The following is a 14,890-nucleotide window of genomic DNA, read 5'->3' on the forward strand; positions in this document are numbered from 1 at the left end:
GATCGGCCACCCTATGAGGTATAATTCAAGTGCTCTGCACTGGGAAGGAGATTTTGACTAAGTAAAACAGTGGCATGAGTTGAGGTTACCATTTATAGTATCCTCTATGCCCATCCAATTATGCTCTCCTTCTGTCTCAGCCAGCACTCAGCAAAAACTGGAAAATCACACTCTGTCATTGGATCGTTTTCAAAGTCAGATGTCATATGCTTCCTTTCTAACTAATTTTTCTCTTGATCTCGTGCTTCTATCAAAATTAAAGTTACCACTCTCAGTAGGAAATTATGAAAAGGGCATACCCTATGCTAACATTGTTACTGAGATTATTAGCAGAATAATTGATGTAGAATCTAATACATTAATGTACAAAACTTTCCACAATTCTGTGCCACTTTAAAAATAAATTAGAGCTGTTTTTCTTTCCATAAAAAAGGCTAATAGCCTAGGAATATCCTAGGGTCATGGCTCAAAAGCTGCCTAACTATCAGAATCAACTTCAAATCTGCAAATAACAGGTGCCTGAGTACAGTTGTAGAATGGTTCAATCAGATCTTTACAAGGGTACTCCAGGTCTTAAGATTTTTTAAACACTCCAAGAAAAAGTCTACTGTGAAGCCAGGTTTAAGGGCTACACTTGTAAATTGAGGAGTCTCTTTCAGGGTCAGACAACAAGCTGAATTTTATAGTACTATTAAGACAATCTATTGAGGCTACTTTTAATAAATGCACAGTAAAAACAAAAATGTGCACTTATAAATTCAGTCTACATTAGACCTCAGTCTAGATTTTAGGTGGAAATGTTTAAACCATGTTTAAACCTGTTGTTTAAAAGGATATACAGCAGTCCCTTGAATAACAGCAGGTCCTTGAATAACACTATTTTGTTATAGCATTGATGAGATGCCTTACGAACTTAACTCTTGCTTGTATCAATCAGCCTACGATAAAATGGGTTTCATTATCCACTGTTTCACTTAAAGCTGCAGAACCTATTGGTGACAGTGAGATCTTAATGCAATTTATGACATGCAAAAGAATGAAATTACTAAGAACCACTCCTAAAACAAAAGCAAACTAAGAGGACAGCTAGATCAGGAGCAGAACCATAGAAATGGAGATCACATGGAGGGTTAGCAACAGGGGAGTGGGAGAAAGAGAAGAGGGGAGAAGGTGCAGAAAATAAGTAGCATAGATGGTAGGTAGAAAATAGATAGGGGGGAGGGCAAGAATAGTATGGGAAATACAGAATCTAAAGAAAGTGAGACACGTGGTCATAAACATAAGGGGGAAATGGTGGGGGAGGGGTGTGCAGGGTGGAGGGGAATGAAGGGGAAATAGAACTGCAATGGCATAATCAATAAAATATATTTAAAAATTAAAAACAAACAAAAAAACCCCAAAAGAATGAAATTGAACATATCTTATACCATATATGAAAATTAATTCAAAATGGATCAAAGACCTAAATATAAGACTTGGAACTATAACACTCTTACAGGAAAACAGTAGACCAAAAGCTCATGACATTGGATTTGGCAAGGATTTCCTGAATATGACACAGAAAAGACAGGCAACAAAAGTAAAAATAGGCAAATCAAACTACATCAAAAACAACTGTGCACCAAAGAACACAATCAACAGAATAAAAAGGCAACCTATAAACAGGAGAAAATGTTTACAAATCACATGTCTAATATGGGTTTAATGTCCAGGATATATAAAGAACTCCTAAAAACTATAAAAAACAAATAAGCAGCTTAAAAAATGGGCAAGGGATATGAAGGAACATTTCTCCAAAGATGACACAGAAATGGCCAATAAGCACACAAAAAGAAGCTTACCATCACTAGTCACTAGGGAAATGCAAATCAAAACCATAATGGAACATCTCTTTCCACCAATTAGAACAGCTACTACTAAAATAGAAAACAAGTAAATAACAAGTGATGGCCAGGACAGGGAGGAGTTAAATAATAAAATCCTGGACAGTGTTGGTGGGAACATAAAATGGCACAGCCACTATGGAAACCAGTGTGGCAGATTGTCAGATAGAGCTACAATATGACACAGCCATTCTACTTCTGGGTGCATACCCAAAAGAACCGAAAGCAGAATCTTGAGGAGATACTTGCACACCCATGTTCACAGCAGCACTATGAACCATAGCCAAGAGGTAGAAGCAACCTAAGTGTCCATTGATGGATGAATGGATAAGCAAAATGTCACATACACATCAATGGAACATTATACAGATTCAGAAAAAAAATTTATTTGACACATAGATGTGTCAACATAGATGAACCCTGAGGACATTATGCTAAGTGAAATAAACCAGTGACAAAAACCCCAAATATGGTATGATTCTACTTATATGAGATATTTAAAAAGTACCCAAGTTCATAGAGACAGAAAGCAAAATGGTCATTGCCAGGGTCTGAGGGAATTGAGGAATGGGAAGCTGTTATTTAATGGTTTTAGTTTAGATGGTAAATTTTATGTTATGTGTTTTTTACTATACTTTTAAAAAGACATAATTTAGTTGTGCGAGGATGCAAAGTGTTTGCACCTACGCCTCCATCTTGGTGGAAGTCTCGGGGACTACTCAAACTCACAGTTACTAACAACCACACCTAAAACAAAAGCAAATTAAGAGGACGGCTAGATCAGGAGTGAACCATAGAAATGAAGATCACGTGGAGAGTTAGCAACAGGGAAGTGGGAGAAGGAGAAGGGGGGAGAAGGTACAGAGACTAAGTAGCATAGACGGTAGGTAGAAAATAGATAGGGGGGGGGCAAGAATAGTATGGGAAATATAGAATGTAAAGAACTTGAGACATGTGTTCATGAACTAAAAGGGGGAATGGTGGGGGAGGAGTGTGCAGGGTGGAGGGGAATGGAGGGGGGGAAATAGAATAAATGTAATGGCACAATCAATAAAATAAAAAATATATTTAAAAAAGACATAATTTAGGAAATTGCTACAAAGTGAGCTTGTTTAAGGGATGTTTATCATCATACTGCCTTCCATTGCAAAATCAAAAGATTTCATCTATACAAATAATCTGGAGTGTGGTTAAAAATAAATGAAAAATCTGGCAAACATTTAAAAAGAGCATAATAAATGGGTTTTGTAACTCTGATAACAAAATACTCAACATATAAATAACAGCAAAATATTATAGATCATACTTTTATAAGTAGATTCACCATATAGTGTTAGATGCTATAAGTTATGGTTATGTGCTTCATTTTTAAAATTGTTTTTAGACAGAGAGGGGAAGGAAGAGAGAACAAGAAGGACAGAAACATCAGTGTGTAGCTGCCTCTCATGCACCCCCCACCCCCTACTGGGGACCTGGTCTACAACTCAGGCATGTGCCCTGACTGGGAATCGAACCAGTGATCCTTTGGTTCACTGGCTGGCACTCAATCTATTGACCTACAGCAGCCAGTGCTGGTTATGTGTTTCAAAGGTCATGATTGACAATCTGCAGCCATGGATAATCTTGAGAGTTTTACACCCAAAATATAATCTCTTTTTTTTTAAACTGATAATTGGAGGAGCAGTTTACCATATATTTTACTCTTCTCTGTTAGACACCAGACTAGTCTGTTACCATATTTTGCATGGAGATATCAATAAGAGCATATGAGGCTCATTTGGGAAACATTCAGCTTAAGTTAGAAGCAAAAGTTTTCTTTAAAGAGTTCTCTGGCATTAAATTGGCAAATGACTGAAGTATCAACACAGCAGATTGTGGCTATACTGAGCAAACAAATCATTTGGCTGTATACTTCACACTGTAGCTGATATTAGATTTACACATTTATGCTATCTTTTATTTTGAGCTCACCGTCTGATGAAGGCTACAGAACCTATAATTGGAAATAACCTATGACATGACATAGTTCCAATTCTCTTTATTTGAGCAGTAAGTTCCTCCTTAGAATAAATTTGTAACTTAAACTTCCTTAAATCCAGAATTGAATTTGTATAAAAGTTAAGTTCTGACTTAAACTTCTGTAAACATTCTAGATGTTTTTAATATGTGTACATATAAAAATAAGTGTAGAGATATGATAGTGGAGCCATCTATACCTTTTAACCTGGATCTGCAGTGGAGTGAACAATACAACATTTATATGAATGCTTACTTTATATTCATTTTCTCATTGTACCTCACTGCCACCGTATAATGGAGGGGTTTTTATTCCACGTATAGCTAAGGAGACAAAGGCTTGGAAAGAGTCTGTAAGTCACCCCAAACAACCCAGCTCAGATGTGTAAGGGTCTAAATTTGAAGGTGGTTCCATTGACTCCAAAGCCTGTTGCTCTACATGTCTAGGCATTATATTTTCTTCCAGTTTTAAACACTCATCTTCACTAACCCGAATGAGTCATAGGAGTCAAGTCATGTGAACTATATACATTTTGTATATTTTTAGAAGACAAATACTATGTTTAGTCTTCAGAGGTGTGTCTGATACATCCTGGGGAGGCTTGTGATAGTATAGAAAATAAAATACTGTATTTATACATCTTTGATCCTGAAGATAAAATCCCAAATTATTTAAGTACCCATTCTTTATTATAATAGAGTATTCCGCTCAACAGCACTATGATCATTGAAAAGCATTTAAAAGTATTTTAAAATTTAATGTTAGTGTTTAAAATTTAAACACAATTCTTTCCTTAGCATTTTTAAACTAAATGGTGCTAATTAAAAGACAATAAATATTTTTATACCAGTGAGAAACATCCTGTAGGCATGGAATTCTGAAGTTTTAAATTGGAATGCACCTGTATAGTTAGTTATATGTCCTTTTCTACATTGTATCCAGGGCATAAATTAACATGGAAAAATAATTCTATTCTTTTCCTAATCCTCTCAAAAATAAAATTCAAAATATGCATTTTATAACACATTCCAGGCCCTTTAAATATGTTTGTGTGGACTAACTTAAGAACCATTGGCAGTTTCTAGTTTTGTAGAAATTATACTCCCAGAAAATCAGTCTATAACACCCCATTAATCTTGTTATATCATTCGTTGATTCAAAAATTAAACTAATCAAGATTTTAAAAAACTGTTTAAAGGATTTCAGACTCCTGATCCAAAAGTGTGATTATTTAAAATAATAGTATCTACTTTCAAAGTCATAAATTCTTAGTAATCACACAAAGATATTAAATATTCTTATCCAAAATGATTCATGCATTAAATGTAATTTCCAACCAAATGTAATTTCAACTCCTTAACAGTTAAGGAGTAGTTACATTTATACCATCCTAAAATGATTTCGGCCCTTTGAAGGCAACTGCAAGGCCGAAGTGGCCCCCAGTGAAAATGAGTTTGACACCCCTATCTTAGATGCTTGGAATTTCAAAAACTTCAGTCAGTCACCATATAAATATGTCATATCTCTCAATGGAATTGTGATAGGAATACAACAATGTCTGGGTTAGTACAGACAGTTTTAACAGTATAAAAGGAGAGGGTAAAGCCCATGAGAAAACCAGCCTTACCTGAAATGTGTTAAGTGTCTCTGGATGTCCAGGTCTAGAATTGGAGTAGGTCTGGAGGATCCCAGTGGTGACCTGTCTTGGCTCAAAAGGTCTTGGAATTCTTTACAAATTTGTCTAAAATAAAAGATTCAAAGTTGGAGTTGAACTCTTGAAATGGGGCTTTAATTTCATCCCATGGGATTTTGTTAAGGTTTGTTTTCCCCTTGACAAGGGGACTAGAGAAAATTTCATAAAGCAAACCGCGAAGTCCCATCCACATCATGCAGATGAGGGGCAAAGGAGTCACTTTTCTCTCAGCATAGCCTCATCATCAACTTTTCCAGTGATCAACAATCCGGGGGCCTTGATAAAGCCAAGGTTAATTTTAAAATGAATCTTCACAGGTTAACCTAAGGATAAGGAAAAATCTGTATAAAAGAATCACAATTCAATTAATAATTTTTTAATTAAAATATGATGTTGGATACTATCATATCCGTAAAGAGGTTTAAATCCAGTTACAGGCATCTTCCTGAGCCATGATTCAAGTAAACTTTGGAAAATTCTTTCCCCCAATATTTCATTATAATGCAGACTCTTGTGGACTAAATCTGCAGCTTAATGTTTGACGTAGACATTACTTATGTGAATGTAGTCCACCAGCCCCACAGAAATGATTGTCATGCTCCATGCAAGGGCATTTCCTTGCTGCTTTTGTTATTTTCAGTGATTATGATTTCTGATCATTGGCTTCAGTGTTAACTGCCACGTTACCATGTATACTGTATAACAGTAAAGCCTTTGTCAAACGTAGTCCAAACAATATAATTCTGAAGAAGCAACACATACAGAAACAGTTATAAAACAACAAAACACTAGATTAAGATAGTAGCTAAAGAGTGAAGTAAAGGACTACCCGGGAATTGCTGAAAAGAATTTATCTTCTAAAGTGAGGCCACTCTATATACAAGGGATAATATGAAAGTGATTAGGTTTATCGTCTGGACTTATAATGGGCATTCACAAAAATGTAATGATGTAGCCCTGACTATAATTATCAATACAGCCAAGGAAAAGGGTTAATTTATTCCAAGTGAATGCCATACCATGGACCCAGCCGCTAATTCCTCTCCAAAGAGTTTGTGTCATCAACAAACAACTACTGAAAGATGACAAAATGTTTTGAAGTACAAATAAATTGTCACTAAGTTAAATCAGTGGAGTCTTGTTTATTATTAGGTACCTAAAATTTATTGACTCCTTCCAAAGATCATTTGTGATTTTTTCCCCTTTTTATTTAATTAATTGGGGTGAAACTGGTTTAAAAAATATACAGATTTTAGTGCACAATTCCACAACACATCATCTGTATACTGTATTGTGTGTTCACCACCCCAAGTCAAGTCTCCCTCCACCATTATTTATCCCTCCCGTACTTTCCTCCTTCCCTCCCCAACCCCCTACCCATGGTAATCTCCACACTGTTGTCAGTGAGTCCCCCCCTTTTTTTGCTTAATCTGTCCATATCCCCCCTACCCAACCCTCCAACCTCCAACCCACCCTTGACAGATGTCAGCCTACTCTCTATATGAGTCCGTCTCTATTTTGTTTGTTAGTTAATTTTGTTCACTAGATTCCACATATGAGTGAAATCATATTGTACTTGCCTTCATAAAGTTTTAATTGAACAATGAGCCTCAGGTTTATTGTCAGTGTTCAAATATTGCTTCATTTCACAGAATTAGCCTTATTCACTTTGAACACAGGTGAAAGAGGATCATGGGGAGAGGAAAGTAAATGAACGGGGATAAGTCCTTGCCTGCTCTAAAGCAAATGGAATCCTCCATATTCCCCTGCTAACATCTGAGATACAGCATCTAAATGCATGCTCTTCATATGTGCGAACTTTCATTGAGAATATTTGATCTGAACTCACTTTTTCTGTTCTGAGCTAGACTCAGCTGTCTGACTTTCAAGTATATAACCTATTTTTAATAGATAAATAGGAACTAAGCTAAGTGTTTGATGGCATCAAATGACAATATCTGTGGGTATCATTATCTGCTGCACATTGTGTTATTTAACAATTAGCTATATTGTCTTTGCTTTTAGTACATTACTAACTAAATTTTTGCTTCACAGGACAGTGCTCAATCCACTGAGCCATACCAGCCAGGGCATTACTAACTAAATTTTTAAATACAGATTGATATTATCATATTTCAGACTAGGAAAATGAATTACTCTCTGGAAGGCCATCAATGTGATTGATCCATTAGTACAAAGAAATATTGAAGTTGTTTAAAGATAACGCTTTAAATTTTCTATCAAATTAAGATATATTAAAAACTTAAAATGAACATTGAAACATTGCTTTAGTTCCTGTGTTATATTAAGGGAATTACTTGTATATCTAAGAAAACTAATTTATACGTTAGCACATCAACTTTCTTACTATAAAATAACATGACAAGTTACAATTCACTTAAAGTTGATGAACAAATGAGGAAAAAGCAAATTGTGGGAAAATTTACCTTATGCTAAACCATTCAACTACACCACACATAAAGCTGTATCAGGAGAAGTTTCAGAAATCTCAGTCTTTGATATTTGATTCTGCTGCTTAACTCATTGACTTAGGACAACTTCTAGACTTGAAAACGGATGACAAATTTGTAGATATCCCTTAGGCAATCATCATTACCATTTCATTATGACACAAAGTTATTATTTTCATGCTTGGTTTAATTCTTATTTAAAATTTTATTTATGAACTACAATAAGAAATATTCTTATTTATTCAAACAAAATGTCACATTATGAATTATGTAACACAAGATGATCTTTGATGAATCATAAATTCTAATTTTATCTCTTACATCATTGTCCTTAGAGACATCATTTTTAGCCAGTCTGAATTTAAAGTTCTGTATTTCTTCCTTTTGATGACTAATGGGAATGGCAAAACTCAATTAAAACTTGGTAACTATTCTGCTTTACCTTTATGTAGATCAGATGTTAATCATATTTATTTAGTTTTAAATGTAATTAAGGTTTACATATGTTTCTACAAATCAAATGAATAATTTGTCTGGTACATTTTAGATTTCAAAAATTGCCTATCTATTCTCTCAAATAACTATCTAATTACACCAAAGCATTTTGGTTAATCAACAAAGCACTGGCAATAAAGAGGAATTGGGAGACAGACACTTAATCAAGGGACCTTCAGACAATGATATACTTGGCAGTATAGTTAAATGTATCTAAATGTGTTATTCATAGAGATAAGAAAGAAATATCTAAGTCAATCTTCTGATACAGATCAGCAATTGGATCTCCCATACAAAGAATTTTAATGTGGTACATATTTTTGACATAATTACCACAGTCTTGTGAATCAAGGTGAGTTGTGAGACTATAATGAATATTTATGTACGCTACTTAATTTCAACTTTGAGTATTTTAATTTAAAATAACCATTGGAAAATTAGAAACCACTCAGAGTACATGTTGGATCCATTGGTGAGTTGCAGAAAAGGCATGTTAATCCTACACATCCCTCATTTTATCGACTTACATTAATGACTACTGGTATTGTGTATGTTTGCTATGATGACAGTTTCTGGTTCTTCATTCTTATTTCACATCATTTCATAAGAAGGTGGGATGAATATAAATAACCAAAAAGACAAAAAATGATAAATATTCTTTCCTAATCTTCAGATGTTATGGCCTATATACTTTGTATAAAATGATATCACTGAAGCTAGTGAACTCAATTTTTGATTGGTATGTAATAGGCTGCAAATGTTCAGCAATGGGCAGAAGAATCAAAGAAAATCACATGTTCTCACAATATTTTATTAAATCAAAGGTCAAAATATCACCTGATATAATATACTTGAGTTAGATCCCAGGTGAAAGGAAAATACGACTTCCCAGTTGAATCTACTAAAATAGATGTCTCAGCCTAACGATGACAAGTATGGAAGGATCTCTCTTACTTCCCTCAAGTTCTTGTAATATTTGTTTCTGTGAAAGCAAACTCTCAGCATCAGTTTGAATGCCCTGACTCCCAAACACTTAAACAGAGTGATGGAAGCTCCCAAGAAAATGGACTTGTGTATGGAATGTTAATAACAGCTGCACTGGTAGTGGTCAACAGTTATAAAACCGCTCCTGGGGGAAGGAGGGCCAGAAGAAGGAATTCTGTGTTTTAGGGCGTGAAAGACTTAGAATATGCACAATAAAACCACAAACAAGTGATTCTGAGGTAGAAAATATGAACTGTTTTCTCTTGGTAATTTGTATTTTGGGATAACAGTGTCATTCGGCTATATCACATGAGCACTAATATGGGGAAATCCATTTGATCTTGCCAGCTAGAAAGATATGCTTTGAGAGCACCTGGGGGATACTACCTATTTTCTAGCACTGTGTATTTCTCTTGATGTATAACAAGTCTTTGTATTCTCCTGAGATTATATTAAGGACCTCAATTAACTACAGGTACCTTCAGTTACTTCTGGAGAAACTGAAGTATGACTGATATAGACCCCTTTGGGAAAGAGGAGAAGCGACACCCTACCCATCTCCAGAAGATAAACGACACATAAAGTCCAGGTCTAGTCTTTCTATAGTAAGTGTTCAGGAGCTTCCAGAGCACAAAGTTTATCCCCAAATTTTAAATCCAAATCTACACCTGTCTTACAATTTTCTTTCTCTAAATCTTGGTCTTCATTCTTCCTGCTATTCCTTTCCCCTTTACCTTCTTGTTTTGTTTTTTCTCCTCTCCTTTAGCCACTTCCTTTTGTTTTCTTTCTCTCTGGGGCAAGATAAGAGAATTTCTGGTATTCCCAGAAGAGCAATGCATAAATATACGCCAAACCCATTTGGTCACAGCCATAAGCAGCACAAACCACAAATGAAGGACTCAAGAGTCTTGGGCAAACTTGCTAGGTAGTAGGTATTCCAGAAAAACCCTTACATTTGTAGGAAGAGCTATGTTACACTGGGAGTTGGTGGAAGAAGAAGTATGTACTTCCAGTTTTATGTATTTTTAGTCAATTCAAGTTCTAGCCAACATCTTGTAAAATCATTTTTTCATCAGTTTAAAAGAAGCAGTGTTTCTATCACTATCTACCTTATGCTTTCTCTTTAAAAAATTTCCCAAGTAAGAAACTAACTTGTAAATAATAATTGAACCACCCAGGACTAAGAGTTCTAAATTATTAATGGTCTTTATGTAGCAATAACTTACTTTAATAAAGAGAAGAGAGAAAGAATTAGCTATTCCCTGAAAGACTGTTCCCTAAAACTGTGAACATGACTTGCAGCAATACTTCTGTTCCACTGAGTTTTCACACAGTAAATGGTAGTCCTTTTATTAATTATCAAAGAACTTTCAAGTTTGAGAAACTTTAAAGTTTTCTTATGCAAGCTTCCCTTTCCCTACAACATTTTTCTTATTATTTTAATTCACATTTGAATTGGACTTTCCCCCCCAAGTTTCAGAAACTTTCTCATATGTTATACCTTTTTCTTTTCAACAATGTCACCACAGGAGATGGGGTGATAAATGGATTATTTGCTTCATTATATGCCAGATAGGGGCCCTGATGGCTCTCCTTGGCCCCAGAGGTCTTTCTGCTGCCTTTCATGCACCCAAGTCTTCAACTTTTCACATTCTCCAAACACTCCTAGTATTTTAAGATCTTTACCCTTACTTATTAAGGTCCAATGACTGGCTTATACCAAATTACGTAGGAACCAGTGGCATATTTGCCTGGAATCTACATCTTCTAGACGTGTTTTTCTCCTACATATTCCTGTATGTTCTGGAAAGGTTTTGAGAACTTTCATCAATGTGAAAGATAACCCCAGCATGAAGCCAGGGCAGTTTGCAAATCTTCCTAAGGGTACCAGAAGAATGTGGAGGGTACCTGTTTAATGCATCTTGCTGCTGGTATGTCAGAACCACATCCCCACCCCCACCCCCATTGCTTTAGGGAACTGGTGCTTTCTGACTCTCCCTCATCAAAGAAAATGGAAACACTGAAGATAAAGGCACACAGAGGCTTCTCCATTTGGCTTACTTGGTCGCTAGGATCATCTTTTTTCTTGCTGTCTGTTCTTTCTGTTCCATATGTTGTCTGGCAAGATGTTCTCCTACAGCTTTGGCGGGAAACTCTGTTTCACAAGTGTAGCCAAAATCTCGAGCCAAGTGTAAAGCCTCCCCTGTTGGCAGACAATAAAAGTCAGTTCCTCGGGAATGACCAAAGTCAATGAGACTAACACTTTATTTTCAGCCTCATTCCTGGCTGTAGTTAGACGAATCATTTTTTTCTATTCATTTAAACAATCCAAGGGAAAGGACCTTGCAGGCATAATTGGGTAGGATGAGGAGAATCTGAGAAACAGAAGCTACTTACCAGGAGGAGTATGTAAAAAATCAAGGGGAAAAGCCAGAACCACAATCCAGGAGTTTTGACACCCCTCGAGGCTCTGGTCATTAGACCAGATGGACATCTGAGATTCTACATATTAATGTGCTTGGAAAGAACTCCACAGTAATGCCATTTTGTTGTTGCTCAGCCTACAGCCTATTCTCAGTATATCTGGAATATTCAGATATCTTTTCCATGAAATCTATCAAAATATTGGCAAAGGGTCCAAATAATTTTTCAAAAAAGTTGGAATACTTCAGAAAGTGAGCTAAGTAAATTATACCAATTTCATATCATCCCATTGTTAAACAGAGTATATTGCGTAATTATAGTAGTAGCATTATCAGGCTTTATGGTAAGCTTCAGTACTCTTTAGCACTAGGTACAATGCTTCTTAACTACATTATAAAATATACGATGTTTCATATGTACAATAACTTTGTCCTTTCACAATCCTAAACCCAAGTAAAATTTTAGGAAATGGGGTAAAACTGGTTTATTGGTTAAGATTTGGTGATGGGTTTTGATTTGGAAAACTACAGTACTTTTAAAGGTCAATCGAGCCAAATCTTACTCAACCATTAAAAAATTTAAAAGATAAGTTTTCACTATATATCTATCTATACATATATGTATCTTCCACTTTGTTCGAGGCACAGTGCTAAGTAGGAGGCACCAAAGATCATCCCTGTTTTCCATTTCTAGGAAAGTGACGATCATACCAATACTGATAGCTGCAATAGCAACAAACATAAAAACATTTTAGTAGAACTTTATAATTTGTAGTGTATTGATAGAAGCATTATGTATAATTGGTATATGTTTATTGACATATGTTATTATATATAATAAAAGCTATTACATTACAAGTATCAAGTGAGTGCTAGAGATAAAATGTTTCACATAAGTTCAAATGAGGAGAAGGTGTTAATCAAGAAGAGGTGATCCTATAGCCACAAAGTAAATCAAGTTTTGTCATGAAAAATTTAAAGATCAGGTTTGATGACTAAATCATATGATGTTTCTTTGGTGATCAGTGTAATGGATTTGATCCTGCTTTCTACTCATAGAATGATATAGTGGATGATTTAATGCCAGGAAGAAGTAGAAATGTTTAATATTACTAAAGAGGAGGAAAAGTTTATAGTTGTACAAAATAAATATACAAAGTAGGCTACTTAATACTCATGTTGGGAAAAACACATTTATAAAAAAAGGACAAAGAAAATTACCAATAATAAAAAACAGGAGGGCAATTTAGGATAATATAAAGCTGAGGAACTATAACCTTAAAACTAATTTTATCTTAAATTATTTTGGGATACCTAGCCTTTCTTACCAATAAAAATCCTAGCAGAAATAAAAGGTAAATAAACTCATAAGAAATTTTTTCAGACATTTTAATTATAGAAAAAGTTCAAACATACTGTAAAGTTGAAAGACTTTGACAGTGAATTCCCATTTGTCCACCCTTTGTGTTATACTAAATTTGCTTTACCATGTATCTGTTCATCTTTCTTTACCTCTACTTATCCTTGAATCCATGTTATATTTGATGAATCTCAGAGTAAACTATAAACCTCATATATATCTCCTTGAAGACTTCAGCATTATGTATTTAAATAGGTTTAATATTTGTTTACAGTTTTTCCCTTAAAAACTGTATCTCAGAGATTTTCCCTGCTGTATATTAAGAAGAAGGAACAAGACTAAAAACTCTTTAATGCTGGTTTATTTGTACGATTTATACCTACTGGGTAAATAGGAAATGGTGGGCTCCTTGCCCTTGTTTATTTGGCAGAAAAGTACATTTATATGCAGATATTAATTAATATCCTGATTTGAAGTTGTAATGTGTACAAATATTAAGCAAGAGTTAGACTCTTGTATTTATGCAAGTGTTTAATTTTTATTTATGCTATGAATAGAAACTAATATTGCCATTCTTTTTTTTTTAAATCCATGCACCGTATCTTTAACAACTTACTTTTTCATTCCTGAAATGTGAGAAGTCCTGTTCTAGCCCTTGGCAGAGTGTAGTTTAATACATAAAGATTACAATGAGGTAGACATATTGGACCAGATAATGTTTGGTGAACTATCCCATCATGATGCTCCTCCCCCCTGATTCTATTTCAGTGCAGCTGCAGGTCTTCAGTTCGGATTTTTATATTCATGTAGTAGAAAACATCTTTGTTTCTCCTGAATGTTAAATATAAAGGTGACGTAACTAAATGGAAAGGGTGTCTATAGTTATTAGTCTGGGTGGTGCTAGTTATTGAAGGGTCACAGTTTTGAACAGAGCTGCAATGCACAAGCAGGTTTTTAACCAGCAGTTTATCACTCTAGCCAACTGGGGGGATTTATGCATATCTGGCAAAAAAAAAAAGGCACAAACATTTTTTAAGGGACATTGTATTCTCATATAGGATGGTCTCTCGCTTGGAAAATGACACATGGAGGTAATTTTAAAAAACTTCAGATTTGAGGTAAAAAGGTCTATCAAGTAGTGGCCACAGAACCTGATCACAGGAGAAGCTCCTGTGGCCTTGACTCCCAGATATTATGCAACCAGCACAATAACGCCATTCACAGTGTCATCTCTGTACAGCAGATCATTGTGTATATTGATGTATCTACATTTTACAATATTCACGCAGAAGTGGATGTTTAAATAACATTTTAACTGAGACCATTATTGACGGGGTCCGGCAGAAGTAAGTCTTGCTTGAGGGTGGTTGGTAAGGTGATAACATGGGTGTAATAATGTATAGTTTTAATTTGAACATTTCACCTAAAATGTCATATGGTGAGCTTGAGTGTGATATTGTTATGTTACAGAACTACATGCTTATAATTTTGCAATTAAAAGATTTTGTAATAAAACAAGGACATTATTTGTGCTGGACCCTGTATATATATATTTATTTCCCTT

General features: G+C 35.0%; 1 protein-coding gene across 1 annotated transcript in view; it reads right to left on the minus strand.

The window, feature by feature from the left end:
• TFAP2D (transcription factor AP-2 delta) overlaps window positions 1–14,890 on the minus strand; it is a 53,619-nt gene that overhangs the window by 13,851 nt on the left and 24,878 nt on the right. The window contains exons 6-7 of the mRNA XM_037151242.2: window positions 11,605–11,746; window positions 5,528–5,641 (exon numbers count right to left, since the gene is read on the minus strand). Of these exons, the coding sequence (XP_037007137.1) occupies window positions 5,528–5,641; window positions 11,605–11,746 (256 nt within the window). The remainder of the gene's footprint in view (window positions 1–5,527; window positions 5,642–11,604; window positions 11,747–14,890) is intronic.

This window comes from Artibeus jamaicensis, unplaced genomic scaffold, assembly GCF_021234435.1.
Source record: "Artibeus jamaicensis isolate MK-2021 breed Jamaican fruit bat unplaced genomic scaffold, CSHL_Jam_final contig_484, whole genome shotgun sequence".
NCBI classification, from domain to species: domain Eukaryota; kingdom Metazoa; phylum Chordata; class Mammalia; order Chiroptera; family Phyllostomidae; genus Artibeus; species Artibeus jamaicensis.